Source organism: Heptranchias perlo, chromosome 32, assembly GCF_035084215.1.
Source record: "Heptranchias perlo isolate sHepPer1 chromosome 32, sHepPer1.hap1, whole genome shotgun sequence".
NCBI classification, from domain to species: Eukaryota; Metazoa; Chordata; class Chondrichthyes; order Hexanchiformes; family Hexanchidae; genus Heptranchias; species Heptranchias perlo.
This window is the reverse complement of record NC_090356.1, coordinates 28,568,740-28,587,474: the sequence shown is the minus strand read 5'-3', so window position 1 is coordinate 28,587,474 and position 18,735 is coordinate 28,568,740. Positions and strand designations below refer to the sequence as shown.

General features: G+C 43.7%; 1 protein-coding gene across 2 annotated transcripts in view; it reads left to right on the top strand.

Moving 5' to 3' along the window:
* Window positions 1-18,735, top strand: part of LOC137301209 (endothelin-converting enzyme 1-like) — a 220,232-nt gene extending 201,497 nt beyond the window's left edge. For both annotated transcript variants that reach the window (XM_067970678.1, XM_067970677.1), the window contains 4 exons: window positions 728-795; window positions 7,680-7,870; window positions 9,161-9,256; window positions 10,217-18,735. In XM_067970678.1, coding sequence (XP_067826779.1) covers window positions 728-795; window positions 7,680-7,870; window positions 9,161-9,256; window positions 10,217-10,393 — 532 coding nt within the window. In that variant the 3' untranslated portion in view covers window positions 10,394-18,735. The remainder of the gene's footprint in view (window positions 1-727; window positions 796-7,679; window positions 7,871-9,160; window positions 9,257-10,216) is intronic.

Genomic DNA, 18,735 nt, shown 5'->3' with positions numbered 1-18,735 from the left:
TCGCAACAGACAAAGCAGCTGACAGCAGGACCTCTGCCAATAAATGCTTGATGGGATCCTGAAGTGAATTCCAGAGAGGAAGGATTGGTATTTAAATAACAGAACCCTTCCCGGACATCAACTGGGGCCTTTATTAATGTCTCCCTCCCTCATTGGCGAGGTGTCCAGAGACGTGACTGTACCCAGAGACCTCGTGGAAATACACATGGTTTATCAACCAAAACTCATTGAAAACAGGGGCAGGAATCAGAGACTCCAATACACCCAGCCTGCATGAGGACTGAGATGGGGGTTTATGGGGCTCACAGAGGACAGATAGAGTCTTCCCAAGCCCAACTTTACTTTGCTCTTAATGTAGTGGAGGAGGCCCTGTGTGAGGTAGTTGATATCCAGAAAGCTTGCTTCCCTTTCAAGTGTTTACTCCAATTCATTTTTTTCCCGTGCCTATAAACTGTGGAGTTCCGTACGCCCCTCAATCGTCCACTCCTCTTGCAACCTGCAGATCTTTAAATCCGAAGCTCGGTGTCAGAACTTGTTAATCCTCTTTGCTGCTCATTTCATCAGATGGTGTCCTGCGCTTTGGGCAATATGTTCACCAGTATAAAAATGTGAACAGCATCATTTACAGCCAGCCTGTCCTTGACTGTCAGCGAGAGTGGATCTGGGCCAGATTTCACCGAGCAATCCGTCAAACATCTAACGGGAAATATTTCTTCTCTTTTAATAGATCTTTAAATTTTGGTGGAATTGGAGTGGTCATGGGCCATGAGTTAACCCACGCGTTTGATGATCAAGGTATGGAGACTTTAACTTGTGTTTAAAGTTGTGTTGGAATCTCTCCCCAGTGCCAGTTAAAATGTTTGTGGAGGAAAAGAGGCCAATTGCTGTTCGCCTGTTCTGGGGAATTACAGTGTGTCTGCAATGTTCTTGTACTTTGCATTGGAGATCTCGAGAGTGCCTCCCAGGCTCAAATTGCCTTGATTCACCAGAATGATACTGGGCTAAAAGGATTAAAATATGAGGACAGGTTGTATAGACTAGGCTTGTATTCCCTTGAGAATAGAAGATTAAGGGGTGATCTAATTGAGGTGTTTAAGTTGATTAAAGGAGTTGATAGGGTAGATAGAGAGAAACGATTTCCTCTGGTGGGGGAATCCAGAGCAAGGGGACATAACCTTAAAATTAGAGCTAGGCCGTTCAGGGGTGATGTCAGGAAACACTTCTTCACACAAAGGGTAGTGGAAATCTGGAACTCTCTCCCCAAAAAGTTGTTGAGGCTGGGGGGGTCAATTGAAAATGTTAAAATTGAGATCGATAGATTTTTGTTCGGTATGGATATTAAGTGATGTGAAACCAAGGAGGGTAAATGGAGTTAAGATACAGATCACCATTGAATGGCAGAACAGGCTCGAGGGGCTGAATGGCCTCCTCCTTTCCCTACGTTCCTATGTTCCATGTTCTGGGGTGGGGAGGGAGGTTGCAAGGTTTGGGAATGTAGTGTGATGTCCCATTTGTTGGATTTTTAACCAACTCAGATGCAGTTACCTGCAGAATCCTTGTTGACACCAGAGAACAGTCTTGGGTGATGGGCAAAGAGTCGGCAAATAATGAGCTGTTGCATACACCAGAATTTATTCCACCTTAACTGTCTCCCCAAAAAGCTGTGGAGCCTGGGGGGGTCAATTGTAAATTTCAAAACTGAGATTGATAGATTTTTGTTGGGTAAGAGTATCGAGGGATATGGAGCCCAAGGCGGGTAGATGGTGTTGAGATAGAGATCAGAAATTATCTAATTGAATGGCAGAACAGGCTCGAGGGCTGAATGGCCTACTCTTGTTCCTACGTTCCAATCTTCATGTGCTCATGTTAATTGCGAGCTAAGCTTTGGATACTCCCGCTACACCACCTCCACAAAATATACCATCTAGGGTCTAATTGGTGCGTAGAGCCTGGTGTGAATCTGATCCATGCACAGAAAGTAGGTCCCAGGTTCAGTCCTTGGTAGCTGGTCCCAGCCAGGGCACTGTTTATGATCCAGTGACCTCTGCTGGTGAATGCATGTGTGCGCACGTTGATTCAGAACAGGAAGAGATTCATATTGTGTGTGAGGGGGAAAGCTCCTGTTAGACATACACACCATCAATGAGTGTATGAGAGTCAGAGCGAGAGGGAAAGTAAACTGCCAAGAGAATTCATGGTTTGCTTCCAAGTGTTTCCTTTACAAAAGCTTTCTCTTAGCTGGTAACTCCAATCAATATCTGGTGAGCCCAGCAGGAAATGATCCAGCTTTGTTGCATGGCCCCCATGGTTGAATAGCCTGCCAATACACAACGTCTAAGCTCAAGTATGAAGACTGGGTACTTGTGTGAGGGTCCAGAGGCTGGAACTTCACCCGAGCTCGAGAACCGATGGGCTTCAGGGAGAAAATGGGGGGTGGTGGAGGAAAGAATTTGCATTTATATAGCACCTTTCATCACCTCAGGATGTCTCAAAGCGCTTTACAGCCAATGAAGTGCTTTTGAAGTTTAGTCACAGTTGTAATGTAGGAAACACGGCAGCCAATTTGCACACAGCAAGATCCCACAAACAGCAATTTGATAATGACCAGATAATGGGGTAGATTTTGACTTTGTGCAATAGTGTAAAATGGGTGATAGCGAATCAGTAGCCCGTTTTACATCTCTCCCAATTTTGTTTTTGACTTCAGTGCAAATAAATATCGGAATAGATGTGAAACGGGCTGTCCATTTGCTGTCACCCGTTTTACACTAAGAATCCCCCAATGTGTATTAGAAATGTTGGCCAGGACTCTGGGGCAAACTCCCCTGCTCTTCTTCGAAGTAGTGTGATGGGATGATTTACGTCCCCCTTGGTTTAACATCTCATCCTAAAGATGGCACCTCTGACAGTGAAGCACTCCCTTAGTACTGCATTGGAGCGCCAGCCTAGATTTATGTGTTCCAGTCTCTGGAGTGGGATTTGAACCTACAACCTCCTGACTCTGAGGCTACCAACTGAGCCATGGCTGACATCTACTGTGGCCATTAGTCTTGAAGCCTATGCCTTGAGGTAAAACCTAATTAAGCCACGTTACGAATTCGGGTCTGCTATAGATACGTTCTCGGGTTCAGTGGCTTCAGTCGCTCCTGTCAGTGGTCTGTGCGTCTTCCTTTTTATGGGAGTCGACTCTGAGCCTCATATCTACTTGTACAGTGATGGAACCCCGGATCGTAGCAATAGACCAGAACCAAATATCCGTGTCTTACTATGAATCGTTAAGCTGCTTTATTCAGCAGTAAGATGCATATACAGAGCAGATTCGGTTAGTTCAATCAATACAACTTATCTTTGGGTAATGACGTTAAAAACACAGAATGCGCTTCTCTACCTCACTTCAGTGGGTTCTCTTACTTGACTTAAACAGACTAACTGCTGTGCATTCTGTCCTACAGCTCGGGGCAGAACCTCTCTCTCGGCAGTCCCCTGTCTTTTTTTATCTTCTCACAGCACTCCACTGCCTGACTGACTTTTTGGTATCTGTGTTTCTTTTTAAAAGCCCGACTCCTGTATCAGCTTTTAATTAATATTGGACGACCCACTCAACTCCCAAGAGCTGCATCCACCAGCCTAACTTGGGAGTGACCCCTGTTGAGTTCAAATGAATGGGATTGTCACAGCAACGATGAGTGAGTGGCTGCTGGAATGTCAAATTATCTTTCATCGTCTCCAGGGCCCTGGTTCAGACACCTTGTCTGAAGCCGCAAACATACATGCCAGGCCTGCGGTCTGGTAAATTTTACCCCTTTTAAAGAGAACACTTTTACTCCTACCTAGACCCTTTCTAGAGTAAATAGTCAAAAAATCCTGAAACATGACCAGGCATTAAACCACACAAAAGACAAATCAGTGGGAAAATTTTATCATATTATTGTGGAACGAGTAATTTTTACTTTGTTTAAAATCTTAACTTTGGACATTAATTTCAGTTACTGAAAAAAATGATGGACAAAAGGACTTGGAAATTGTTCTGTGAGCAATGTGATTGATTCACCTGTTTTTAATTCATAGCTTCTTCTGACAGATCATTCAGAATTTTCATAATTCCTCAGTAATTTCTCATGGGTAGTTCTCTAACTGCTTTCCTTATTTCCGATTTGCTTATTCTGTGTTCTTTCAGTTCTGCTTTGCTGCTATTTTACTTTGAACCAATCAATAAAGAGCCACATGACAAAAAGTGACAGAAAAAGTGTTGCAGGAAGTGCACACTTTACACAAAACTTAATATATTACAGATATAAAAAATTTGAGAAGTGTCCGTCACACATGCAAATTTGTGTCAAATGTTTTGTAAAAAAAAAATAATTAAAAAGGCAAGTAAGGTGATCACTTCCTATTTAAACCATCAAAAAATACCTTTTAACTGACTTCACAAGCAAAATTTAACAAAGGTTTTTTTTAAAAAAAAGTCTGACCACTAATTGACCTCAGGATCTGCTTAGAGCAATTAGTCTCTAGTTAACCTCAAGGAGGTCTCTATCTTCTAACCTTAAAGGGAAACACTAAGTTACACATGCTTCACTTTAGTAGCAGAGTGGTAACATTGCGCATCACATGGTATAACACTTGTAAAATGTACCTGCCAACTTACAACTTTGGGAGATCTGCTAATTTAAAATAAACAGTTTGACCAATCAGTTAAATTAGTGCAGAGGAGGATTGACACGAGCACGAGTTAAATGTTTGCAGGTGAATCTCGGTTATCGCTAATCTTGTGTTCAAAGATGGAAACGTATCTTTTGGATTCCCCCCCCAACTAGTGATTAGTTGGTCTACTTAATTGTTAAATTTGGCAGCCATCCTAAGAGATTGTTTTAGCCAAAGATACCCTATCAGAGGTGAGCCATTCACCCCTGCACTCTCCTTTACGAGGGACTGAAGGGCTGTCCAAATGGTTATGAATTAACTTATTTCAGTTGGTGTAACCGATAGAAGTCATGTTTAAACGACACTTGCAGAAATCTCCAAATGATGTGAACCCGATGTAGTTCATTTGTTTTTGCTGCGTGGCCATCACATGAGATTACTGTCTCCGCGCTGGCAAATGAAATGGTCATTTTTCTGCATTTCCCCCACTCCCAATGTGGGCAAATAGATTTTCCGGTCATTAGTTTTAAGAGTCCAGTGGGCTCCTCTTACTCATTAGTAACCCAACTACTAAGTATTTTGGGGACACAGGATTCATGTCAGTTTTGATCCTGGCCCTACTCTGTCACTGGGTTTATCTAAGAAATCTCCACGGATTCTGCAGAACTCTGTTACATTTCTGCATGTTCTTTACTGAAATCTACAAGCCTTAAACTGTTGAACCAAATAACAATCTCCCTCTCGATTGGGCAGCATTTTGGAGTTGCATTCAGTTCTCACCTCCATTAGTTCCCAAGTTTTGTGGCCAACCCTATCAATGACGCTGAAAGATTATCGAATTTCAGGTTTCCCTCTCGCTGTAGTGATTTTGCCCCTTTATAATCCATAAACTGTATTATTGTTAATAACCTCTTCTTCACAGAATAGTCCTAAAGGTTTACAATTGCCCTGCTTCTGAAATCTGACCAACCGATTAACCACTGTCTCATGTTACACCGCACTATCCCTTTGGATTGGTAGATATTACAATCAAACAGACTTATAATAAATAACATAATGAATTAAATAAAGATATGAATCACAAAACCATTGACAAAATTAAACCGGAGAATAACATGAAACAAATACACTGACAAAAGTCTGTAATCGGTTAATTATCCTTCATAAGATTTCCCCACTCAGCCACCATAACTTCAGCAGTGGATCAGCGTAAACCCCATTTAAATTGCGAGGGAATTCCCTCCCAAAGTCTTTTGTGTTTTGGAAAACAAGTCACTCGGTATTGGAAAATGAGTTCAGTAGTTTTTGCTCTTAATCTTTCAGTATCGATATAATGTAACAAAAAGTCTTCCTCAGCTACAGCGTAAAATATCCAACTGTTCAAACATCATCAGAACTGTAATAGTGTTTCAGTTTTAAATTCTTGGTTCTTTTGGGATCTGGTTGATGGACAGTTTAACAATAATACAGTTCATAAATACAAAATGGATGCAGGGAGGATGTTTCCCCTGGCCGGGGGCGTGTCCAGAACGAGGGGTCACAGTCTCGGGATACGGGGTAGGACATTTAGGACTGAGATGAGGAGAAATTTCTTCACTCAGTGGGTGGTGAACCTGTGGAATTCTCTACCCCAGAAGGCTGTGGAGGCCAAGTCACTGAATATATTTAAGAAGGAGCTAGATAGATTTCTAGACACAAAAGGCATCAAGGGGTATGGGGAGAGAGCGGGAATATGGTATTGATATAGAGGATCAGCCATGATCATATTGAATGGGGGAGCAGGCTCAAGGGGCCGAATGGCCTAATCCTGCTCCTATTTTCTATGTTTCCATATTTCTAAAAGCCACAATTAGCAATGTGAATATGAAAGTGGAGTGGGACCAGATTCTCACAATCCAATCGATTTGAAAACTGCATTTGTGTCTAAGATTCACTCATCACACCAGTTTGCAGACGTTCAGAACGGATCGACTATTGACTCATTCATTCTTTTTGATGAGACGCTAAACCGAGGCCCATCTCAGGTGAATGTAGAAGATCCCATGACACTATTTCGAAGAAGAGCAGGGGAGTTCTCCTCAATGTCCTGGCCAATATTTATCCCTTAAACCAACATCACTTAAAAACAGAGTATCTGGTCATTATCATATTGCTGTTTGTGGGACTTTGCTGTGCACAATTTGGTTGCCACTTTTCCAATATTACAACAGTGACTACACTTCAAAATTACTTCAATGGCTGTCCTGAGGTTGTGAAAGGTGCTATATGAATGCAAGTCTTTTCATTCAGTTCTCAAGAAACCAATAGGATTTAATCGATACGGCCATTGGCATCAATCTCTCGATAAGCAGCCATTGTTGAACTCTAATTAAATGAATTAATCACACCCTATAAACATTGCTAGCCACTAATACTGACCCGTTTGTGTGTGGGTAATGTGTCTCCATTGGGCCATGCTTGGTAACGGAGAGATGGCAACAAAATGGGGATATAAACCCAGGCACTGAACCCCTGCGGAGGTTTCACTGATCCCCACACACCGAGGTACAACAGGAGGCCAGTGGAACACTTGTAAAATTGCAGTCCGCCAGACTCCATTGCCTTATGACCGTACAGGAGTTTCCATTTCAGAACTCCTGGTGCTCACTGGGAGCAGCTATCAGGAAAGTCTGTGCCTCTCCTCGTTGATAAATAATGACAGGCCGGGATGCGCTGTTTCCCAGTACACCGCCCTCCTGTACTCCATTGCACCGCAGCGGGAAATTCCACTCTGGTCTCCCCGCCTGTTGTCTATCCCCATTGTTTTAGGATCCTTCTCCCAGCTGCCGCTTTATTCTCGACAGGGATCCAGCACAGCAGCTGACCCTGCGGGATTACACGAGGCATATTTTACAAATAGAAGGGCTTACTGGGGAAGACTTTTGTATGTCCTTTCTTCACATCGCTGCTGCCGCTGGCCATTTTGCTTCCTGAGTGCATCTCCTCAAAAACTGTACATGGCACCGAAGTAACTCTATGTTCATTTTTTGTGGCAGGGAGGGAGTATGACAAAGATGGAAACCTGAGGTCGTGGTGGAAGAACTCCTCAGTCGAGGCCTTCAAGCATCAGACAGAGTGTATGATCGAACAGTACAATAACTACACCACCAATAGTGAGCATGTAAATGGCAAGCAAACACTGGGTGAAAATATCGCTGACAATGGAGGTCTGAAAGCAGCTTACCATGTAAGTACCTGTAGCCCGTAGAGGTGCCTGGCAAACACTAGTGGTATCTGTTTCAGACTTCTGATTACATCCATCTCAATTCATTTACAATCTTAAGTGGAACTTTCCTGTTGGGCCTTACAAATGAAGGGAGCGTCTTGTCTTGTCCTGCCCTCGGGTCATTAATTCATGGATTTGGATGTGGTCATTGAATGCATGAAAGGGCTAATGTCCTTAAGAAAACAAGAAGCCGTGGCAAACATCATACTGGAGGACATCAGTGAGTCACTGGCGCGTGATGTCATCATCGTGAAAGTGCCGTCAGACTCCTCCCATCCCCCAATAAACCTAAAGGTCACGGCCCGTTGACATCATCAGTGTCACGTGATTTTAGTGATGACCCGGGAAGACCCATGTGGTGTGAACCCTGCCAGAGAAACCTGGCTGGGTGCAGGAGAGTGGCCAAAAGAGGATAAGGTAAGTAATGTTTTTTTTAGGATTCCTTAGGGACCAGGAGGAGCAGGAATATTCCTCTGGGCCCCGGAAGGAACCCTCGGGCCAACCCTCGCTACATCAGCATCTTTCTCTAGCCCCCAAACACTCCCCTTATGACTGGCTGTTTCCTTCAGTCCCCAGTCTCCTGCCCCAATTCGTGCTCCTGCCCGTCAACCTTGACCTTATTCCCGCTGGCTTCAGGTATTAAAATGAGGCCCGGCTATTTAAAATCGGCCTGGGCCTCGCTTCCTTTATGACTTCCGGCTGCACCTCCTGCTTTGGCGCCCTCCACCCCGAGCACCGATCCCACCCCGAGTTAAAATCTCCCTCAATATTTACTGCAGCATGAACCATCCCAGCAACCAGGATAAGCGTCTGCAAAACTAAACTTTCAAAGCAGGGCACTGCTAACATTGAGCCTCCCCCGGAGAGTTCCCCCTCCCTCCCCAGTGCTGCAACGTGGTGCCAGCCTTGGTCTCTGAGTCAGAAGGTTGTAGGTTCGAGCCCCTGAGGGAGTGCTGCACTGTCGAAGGTGCCGTCTTTTGGATGAGATGTTAAACGGAGGCCCCGTCTGCCCCCTCAGGTTGAGGTAAAAGATCCCACGGCCACTATTCAAATGTTCTGAGGATGTGGAAGGCATTGTGTAAATGCAAGTTCGTTCTTTTCATTTTAATGTCCGATTCCGAGTAAATGACCAGAAATAGAAAACAGCGGCTTTGATTAGAATCTAGAGATGACGCCAAAAGGTTTGTCTAAACAAATCTGCAATTAAAGGTCAATAATTCAGCTTAAAAAAAAATACAATCTGCTTTTCAGGCCTACGAGAGCTGGGTGAAAAAGAATGGTGAAGAGATGATTCTGCCCACCCTGGACCTCACCAATCGACAGCTCTTCTTCCTTGGATTTGCCCAGGTGAGGTGCATTGTATTTGATTGTATTTGAGTCTCTGGGTGATTGGCATCTCGGGGTGATGGGCCACTCGGTAACTGGAGGGCTGGATTTCCACTTGGGCTTCTGCTAGTGCTGCTCTTTGAGTGAGTAATTATACATTGTGATGCAACATTGTCCCTCCAGTGCAAAGGATTGAGTACTAGAATCTGGTTTATTGCTGTTTTGTAAATTCCATGGACCATGTGAACAGTTTTGCCATTGGAACAGTATTGGCTGAGGAGGCTTTGGGTCTGGAAATCTGACATTAAGGCAGCTGGGCAGAAAAATGCCCCTTTTTTTACGGTAAAGGGGGGAAATGGAGGAGGAAAATAATACATGTGACTTTGTGAGGTGTGTTATTTAGTCTGGTCCATGTATTGCACTGCACTGCACTCTTGTACATTTAGAGTTTGGATGTAATGTTCCCATAATATAAAGAATTCATTGGTGAAACGTGCTCTGTTTCAGTACTTCTGTTAATTTATCATGAGGCCAGTAGATCATTTAGGGTGGATGCATTGTCATTGGAATGTGGCTAAGGCCGTGGGAGACTCAAAATCAGGGATAAAACAGACATTAAAACATTTTTTCAAAGGTTTATTTGCCAGTTCTAAAAGCAAAAGAAAGACCTGGAATAGAATCATACAGCATAGAAGGAGGCCATTCAGCCCATCATGCCTGGTGTCAGCTCTCTGAAAGAGCTATCCAATTAGTCCTACTCACCTGCTCTTTCCCCTTAGCCCTACAAATTTTCCCTGCAATAAATAGCGATCAGATTCCCTTTTGAAAGTTACTGTTTAATCTGCTTCCATGGTAACTTGCATTTATACAGCACCTTTCACGACCTCAAGGCGTCCCAAAGCACTTTACAGCCAATTAAGTACTTTTTGAGGTGTAGTCACTATTGTAATGTAGGAAATGTGGTACTTCTTGCCCCCTCAGGTTTGGTGCTCTGTGCGGACCCCAGAGAGCGCCCACGAGGGGCTCATCACGGACCCCCACAGTCCTTCGATGTACAGGGTGATCGGAACCGTGGCCAACTCTGTCGAATTCGCCGAACATTTCAGCTGTCCTGTGGGAAGCCCGATGAACCCTGTGAAAAAGTGCGAGGTGTGGTGATTGAAAGAAAAAAAAACCAAACCCCAATTCCTCGAACATTGAAGTGGGATTGATTTGAAAGGCGGACCCCAACGTGACCAAGCAGGACGTTTCTCCGCCTTGCAACAAAGGGACACTTTTTTGGCTGTACTTTTATTGCAAAGACTGTGGATTGCACAGTGTGATTTTTTTTTTAAATTGGGTTTCCCGATCTGTGGATAATACTGGAATCTGTGGGGAAGAGCAAGCAACCAAAAAAAGTGACATTTTATGTCATTGTTCTAAGACCAAGGCCATGTGTCACCAAAACAATATTTGGTGATTTGCTTCAGAACATTTTACACTTTGTAACTTTTTATTTAGTAAATTGAATATTTAAAATCTTAAAGAATGTCGCTGGGAGATTCTCTCGGCGGTTCCGCGATCGACCTCTGTACCTGCGGTGGGAAACCCCGTTCCCTCTACCCAAACGGGGTTTCCGCCAAAGTTGGGAAGTCCCGAGGAAATTCCCAGCGCAGGTTTTTAATTATTGGCTGTAGTTTGTAGCAGTGCGAGATGTATCCGCCTCAGTCTATGTACACTGAAATATTATTTAATCCAATGGAGAAATCATGAATATTATCTGCACAGGAGGCCTCGTTTGCCTCCGTCCCTTCTCAATGTTTTCTGCCCGTTGGTTTGCCTGGGTTTTTCTTCTATGCCCTTTTTGTCACCTTCAGCTGGCGGAGGGGGTCAGATGAAGACTGACAATTAAGCCGCCTCTTAACTAAATTGGATAAACTAATTGATCAGCTGACTTATCCTCCCATCCGCCCCCACCCGCACTCCGAGATCAGCAGTAAAGTAAAAGCCTAAGTCCACACCAACTTACCATTTCACCATGGGATGGGTGGATTTGGGGAGCGAGGGGATTGTGGAGAGAAATTGTGTCTAAGTCTTATTTTTACCTTTGCTTTTAGATTGGTTCCATCAAAATGTGGCAGGTTCTTCTTAAAATTGGTATTTGCTTGTACTTATCCCTGGCCCAGCTACAAAGCTAGCTCACTATGGCCAGTGTCATAGTACTTGAGTCTACAAGTTCAGCTTCGCTATGTTAGCATCTTACTGATGTTATCAAGCTAACTTTTGAATCTTGTGGTACATGTAATGAAATCATTCCACCATCAAGAACGGGCTCCATCCGTATGAGTGCACTGCTGGTGTGAAGAGGAGGCTGAACCAGGGTCAGGACAGATGAACAGTATCCACTTACTAAAACAAATGTATCTCTAGTGACTGACTGCTCAGTGGGCGACTGTACTGGCTGTTGTGATACTGAGTGTGACAGGCCAAGATGCTCCCAGATACGAGCCTGGGACTAGGTTGAGTTAGCTGATCGCAGCCAGAGTGGAGGGAAGGGTGTAACACATGGTCTGAGTGCCCCCTGCCTAGGACAGAGAAAAATGAGACAGATAGTTGCTTCTGATTACTACTGTGTGATCCCTGCTGCAAAGTGTATGCGTGTATGAACACATGTACAGACGTCAACTGAGGTCAGGATGGGACTTGTCCATGATGCCCACATCCATAACCCCCATGCCATGGTGAAATAACCCACTGACACTCACTTTCTAAGTTCATGCCTGAATAATTGCTGCTTGGGTTAGATACTGCGGGGCTCCCAGCATTCCTGAACCCTGTAGCCCAACAGGAGAGATGGGGAGAAAACTGAGGGGGCGGGGAGAGCGGGGGAGGGTGAACTTTAGTAGCTGGAAGGGTTGCGTGTCAAGAGCACACTGTTTTGGAAGCAAACACCAACGTCACGATGTCACTGATCTACTGTAATTCATATTGCCTTTGGAAAGGGTGCGTTAAATGGTCAGCTCACGATAACCTGGGCATACATTTTGCGAGTCTGTGCTGGTGGTGAGGTGGCTGAATGCCCCCCAGCCCATCACACAAGATGACTGGCACGATGCCCTCTGGTGAAGTAGCGAGTTACCTCGCCACTGGCACAGACTCTGAACAGCTAGCTTCTGCTTTATTAGGTCGCTGCATTTTGAAATGTAATACAAATTTATTTAAGTTCCCATTCATCTTTTATCATAAATGTAATTTAAAGCTGGAAGTTCATATTTTACTGGACAATATTATGCTGAGTAACCACTAATACGTGTTTAGATTCCCCCCCCTTTTGGCTAGAAGTTGCCACAACTCCCAACAGGTGCTGAGACCAATTCGTTCTAATCACCAATGACGAGCGTCTTGGCTTTCTACCACTGCACAGGGGACCCTTTGTACTATTAAATTTCTTCAGTTATTATTTACTTCATCTTTCCAATGATGGGGCTGCAGTAAACTTGCAGAGAATGGGGGAGGAAAAGACATGATTTGGAAGAGAGTTAAAGGTAATGTGAAAATGTAACATTTTCAAAGGAAATATGTGAATTTAACTCTATTCCAATGGCCTTTGCTACAGAGTCGTAATTGACGTGTATGTGTATATGGTTGGTACATGGGCTGGACTTTTTCTTTTATATTTGAATCACTTATCCATGATCCATCCTACTGCTTCACACCCTTTTTGCTTCTTCTGAAAAATGTAACTTCACCTGCAAATGGAAGGATATGAATCCCAATTGCACTGTTACGAGGTTCACTACTCTCCTTGATTCACTGCTGCCTCGCACGTTATCCTGTGGAGCTGGAGATCTCCATCGTTAGATCAAGATGACCGAGGTTGGACCTGCACAGTTCCCTCTCAGCAAATAAATGGTCGTTCTTTTTGTTTTTGTTTGTGTACTTTGTGAAAGTTGTAGAAAATGTTGGAACATTCCAAACTCTACTGAACTAAAAGTGATGTATTGTTGTCACAGGGATTTCATAAAAGCAGAATGGTGGGAGTGTGAACTGTTCACACTCGGGGTGATTCTTCGCTGTGCCATCCCTGGCATAACTCAGGCGCAGGTCGAGAAATCGCTGACCCCACCTCCCCAGCCCGTGATTCTCTGGCCATTAAAATGTACGTCTCTTTAAACTATGTAGACGAGCAAGCTTTACAATTACCAATTCTGCCCTCCCAACTTGAGCTGTGGCTGGCGAAAGCATTTTGAAGTACAGAACACCAGGGTAATGTACTGGCGGTTACGGGTCTATCACTGCAAGAAAAAATGTCACTTTAATTTGTTGTACACATAAAACAACACAACATGCATTTAAATACCCTGTGCATTTAGAAAACGCTCCAAAATTAATTCTACACACATTACTTCTAACATGTCTATCAAGGAGAAATGTTGCCCAAGGATTATTTATTGTACTCATAGCAGTATAATAGAACAATCACATGCAAGCTAAATACTCTGATGTGCTAATTCTTGTGTGATACTCCTACCTCTTAACAAATGCCTTTTCGGCCAGCGTAACTGCTCCCTACCCCACTTTGGTAAGCGCAGGATTGGACTCGTATCAAGAATGGCCACTTGAGTGATGGGCTAGGGGCAGTTGCTGATGTCCCTTGGAGCTGTAGGCAGGTGAAGAGGAGAAAATTTACAGGAAACACAGTGTTCTATTTCCCACCATGGGTTTACATAGAATTTACAGCACAGAAACAGGCCGCTTGGCCCAACTGGTCCATGCTAATATTTATGCTCCACATGAGCCTCCTTCCTCCCTCCCTACATCTAATCCTATCAGCATGTCCTTCTATTCCTTTCTCCCTTTATATGTTTATCTAACTTTGCTTTAAATGCACCCATGCTGTTTGCTTCAACTACTCCTTCTGGTAGTGAGTTCCACATTCTAACCACACGCTCGGCATTTAACTGAAACCCATGTGCATTTCTGTTGTGTATCTCTCACACACACAGTGGCTAAGGGTCGAGCTTATTGATAACCCATCTGCACGTAGTTTGCAGTCAGCCCCGTCGTGATGCGTTAAGGCTGGACGCTGGGGCAGTCCAATTAACTCCCTTCTATTTTTATTAAATGAGATATTATAAATCACTGGTTAGGCCTCAGTTGGAGTATTGTGTCCAATTCTGGCCACCACACGTTAGGAAGGATGTCAAGGCCTTAGCAAGAGTGCAGAGGAGATTTAATAAATGGTACCAGGAATGAGAGACTTCAGTTATGTGGGGAGACTGGAGAAGCTGGGATTGTTCTCCTTGGAGCAGAGACGGTTAAGCGGTGATTTAATGGAGGTGTTCAAAATTCTGTGGGGGTTTTGATACAGGGAGATAGGGAGAAACTGTTTCCACTAGCAGAAAGGTCGGTGACCGGGAGACACAGATTAAAGGTAATTGGCAAAAGAACCAGAGGGGAGATGAGAATTTTTTTTACGCAGCGAGTTATGATTTGGAGTGCACTGCCTGAAAGGATGGTGGAAGCAGATTCAATAGTAACTTTCAAAAGGGAATTTGATAAATACTTGAAGGGGAAACATTTGCAGAGCTATAGGGAAAAAGCAGGGGAATGCGAATAATTGGATAGCTCAAAGAGCTGGCACAGGCACTGTGCACTGAATGGCCTCTTTCTGTGCTGTATGATTCTATAATATGCCCAGTGAAATTATGGTACTTGAACCATTGGGTGTTTTAATTAAAGTACTAGCAGATAATTGTAAACTAATTCAACGTTATCAGATCTGATGTCTTGAAAACACTGATTTCAATGGAGCTGGTTGAAAATGTTTTCTTTTTCTAGACCTGGTATCGCCTTGTCTGATACTCTAAACAGGTGTGCAACTGATTTGTGGTATCCTGTGAGTACTGAGTACTGGAATGCACGTGGGCTGGAAGATTGCTGGGTGAGATTGGTGAGGATGGAATGATTCCTCACCTGTCTGCTACACCAGAGAAGGTACTGATTCAGTCGTATTTGCACTTTATTACCCATCACTCCACGTATTGCATCATCATCATTTACATCGTTCAACTTAAACCCAGAGGGAAAATGGGTCACACTACAAGAAAACGAGCCCACAATAAACTCAGTGACATTAGTAATGTGCCTGAAAATAGACCTACCCCAGTAACTAAAGAGCAGTCGATGTGAGTACATCATTGATAGGAACAGACCATTCAGCCTCTCAGGCCTGCTCTGCCATTCAGTTAGGTTATGGCAGGTCTGTACCTCAACTCCCTTTACCCACTTTAGCACCATATCCTTGTCTTGAAAGCTCCAGTTGTCCCAGCATCCACAGCCTTTTGGGGGCGAGGATTCCAGATTTCTACTACCCTTTGTGTTTAAAAAAAGTGCGTCCTGATTTCCCTCCTAAATGGCCTGGCTCTTGTTTTAAGATTATGTCCCATCATTCTTGATTCCTCCACCAGAGGAAATAATTTCTCTACATCTACCCTATTGAATTCTTTTAACATTTTAATCGCCTCTTTTCAATCTTCTATATTCAAGGGAATACAAGCCAAGTCTTTCTAAGGTTCGCCAGTGGGGAAGATTATTGAGAGGAGATGAGCAGGTTGGGTTGTCACCGTGATGATGAAATCCATTGTAACAGTCAGAACCCATGTGGTGTGAAACGGATTAATTAGCATGGTGCAACCATCAACCGAACGATGCTCAAAACACAGCACTGTGCGAGTGAGTGTGACCAAGTGTGAGTGTGAGCTGCTCGCATTGTCAGTCACTTGCCTCCAAACAATTGCGGTTCAGCATGCAAATTAATCTCCGGCTGCCAACCAATGGCCTTACAGCCAGAGCATTGAGTGATGTGTGGGGATGGTCTCAAATACTTCAATGGAATTAGATACAACCATAGGTCCATGTGAAGGCCTGATCCAAGTGCTGTATCTACTTGGGTACATAGACCAAAAATTTGGGTCACTGCTTGGGTGTTGAAATTAGGGCGGGTTATCTTACACTGTTCATCTAATACCCCAGAGGACCTACACTCTCTGGAGATTAGAAGAATGAGAGGTGATCTCATTGAAACATACAAGATTCTGAGGGGGCTTGACAGGGCAGGTACTGAGAGAATATCTCCCCCTTGCTGGAGAGTCTAGAACTAGGGGGCATAGTCTCAGGATAAGGGGTCGACCATTTAGGACTGAGATGAGGAGAAATTTCTTCACTCAGAGGAACATGAATATTTGGAATTCTCTACCCCAGAGGGCTGTGGCTACTCAGTCGTTGAGTATGTTCAAGACTGAAATCGATAGATTTTTGGACTCTTAAGGGATATGGGGATCGGGCGGGAAAGTGGAGTTGAGGTCGAAGATCAGCCATGATCTTATTGAATGGCGGAGCAAGTTCGTGTGGCCTACTCCTGCACCTATTTCTTATGTTCTTATACCAAGTCATCATGCTTGGATGGGCCTGTAGCTCACATTGGGACCACACTCTCCCTGCTGGCTTGGTTCTGCTCCCCTCACTCTTCTGAACTTTCCAGTGCCAATTGTCTCCATTTCCCAGTCTGCCACTCTCCTCTCGCACACTCCTGTTCTTCTGTCTCAAGCTCCTGGTATCCTGCCCCTTGTCACTACACATTAAAATCAGAATTTCTTGTTCTCTAGGGAACCATGGTAACTGATTGGTTAGCTAAATAGTTTATTCTTAACTAGAAGTGACCACATCGGAGAAATTGAAGGGGGTCATCTTTTTATGAGTATATATATTATAACTCAGATCTTGGTGCACTGTACAGTTAACGACAGGGGTAATTGTAAAGCAAGGAAATCAGTATTTGCAGTAAATTAAATAGTTGAAAATATTATTTAGGAAAATCTCAACTGTCCCAAGAGGATGTTTGCACTGGCGATTAAATATGGTCATCAGCAAAGGGCAAACTTCTTGGAGAAGACAGCTTGGAATATTAAAAAGGCTTTCATTATTTTATCTCTCTTATCTCTCTCTGCCACATCCCCCCTCCACCCCGTACCCCTGCCAGGGGTTTCTAAATCCCCTTCTCCCACCTCTACCTATGCCAGAGTGACTACCCACCACATCCTACTACTTGCTGCATTGGAGCCTTAATAAATAGTTGAATTATCTTGACCATGTACATTTTATCAAGTTTATTTTAAAACTGAGGAATCTCAACTGTAGGCCATACTATTTAGCCTCAGTATCCGGAGGAAAGGAAGGAGGGGCGAATCATTCAGAATTCCTGCTTCTGATTGCAATTGATGCTGGAAAATGTGAACAGCAGGAGAAACCCGCGGTAATGCTATTTATGGTAAAAAGCCTGCCAGCACTCACTGCCCAGGCTTGCATATGAAGAATGGCTATTAGGGATAAGGTTGCCAATTCTCCAGGATTGTCCTAGAGTCTCCTGGCAATGAAGATTGATCTCCAGGCCACTGCTGGAGATGGGACAAAGCCGTTTGACAAGTCAAGAATCATCCAATCGGGTAACGAGGAGTCTGTTTGCTTTCCAATTGGTGCGGGGAGGCGGGGGTGGGACAGTGGGAGGTCATGTGATGATACCTCCTGGAATATGTCCAACCAGGTAGGCAACCTTATATGGGTGAAGGTGCTGAAATTCAATTCCAAACATGCCAGCATAAGTCAGGGCTTCCAGGGGTGGAGAAGAAATAACCAGGGTCATAAAGTCACATAAAGAACAGGAGGAAATGCGGTTAACTGCAAATTCCATTTTACAATGCATTGAAATTTTAGTTTATGTCTGATGATATTCCCGAAGTAATCTAAGTAAGTGAAATGGTATGAATGGAATCCAGCATATTATTAGCTGCATCACTGTTGTTAAGGATCAGTAATTAGTTAAATTAAGGAGCTACAAGATACAGGCTTTCCACCCACAAATATTTTCTGAACAATATTTGGGCCAGTGACAGTAACAGAATTTAAAGAAAACTAGAATCAATTTTTATAAAACTCTCCATCAGTCGGGCGGGGCGGGGGCGGGGGCGGGGGCGGTGGTTTCAGGTGCAGGTTGGTATTTCTCTTCAATTTGTATCCACGTGTCCCACCACATATCATGGGCTAGAAATAGGTCTGCACAGGACTCGGCACCACAGCCCCCTCAGAACCTAGAGGGAGAGACAGGCTTCATATAATCCTGATCACTGCTGAAATCATTACCTAGATGGGATTATCATGTATTGCTTTCTTGTTCACCTGAACATGTGCCTCCTGTTTGTAATAAGTCACTGACACCGATCTTCATTTTTTCTTTAATATTGGCTTCTTGTAAAGAGAAAATGTTCGCACAATTATAATTATATTTCATTGTGTAACTAGACATATTTTCTTGCAATGTTGGCAAATTTTATTTTGAGTGAGCACTGTTATAGCTGTTTTGTACAGAGGTGTCCTGCTGATACGATGCAATTCTGGTAGCTTCTATGTAAGCTTTGTATGTACAGACAGAAATATTTTAATTATAGTTGAAACATTAGTCAATA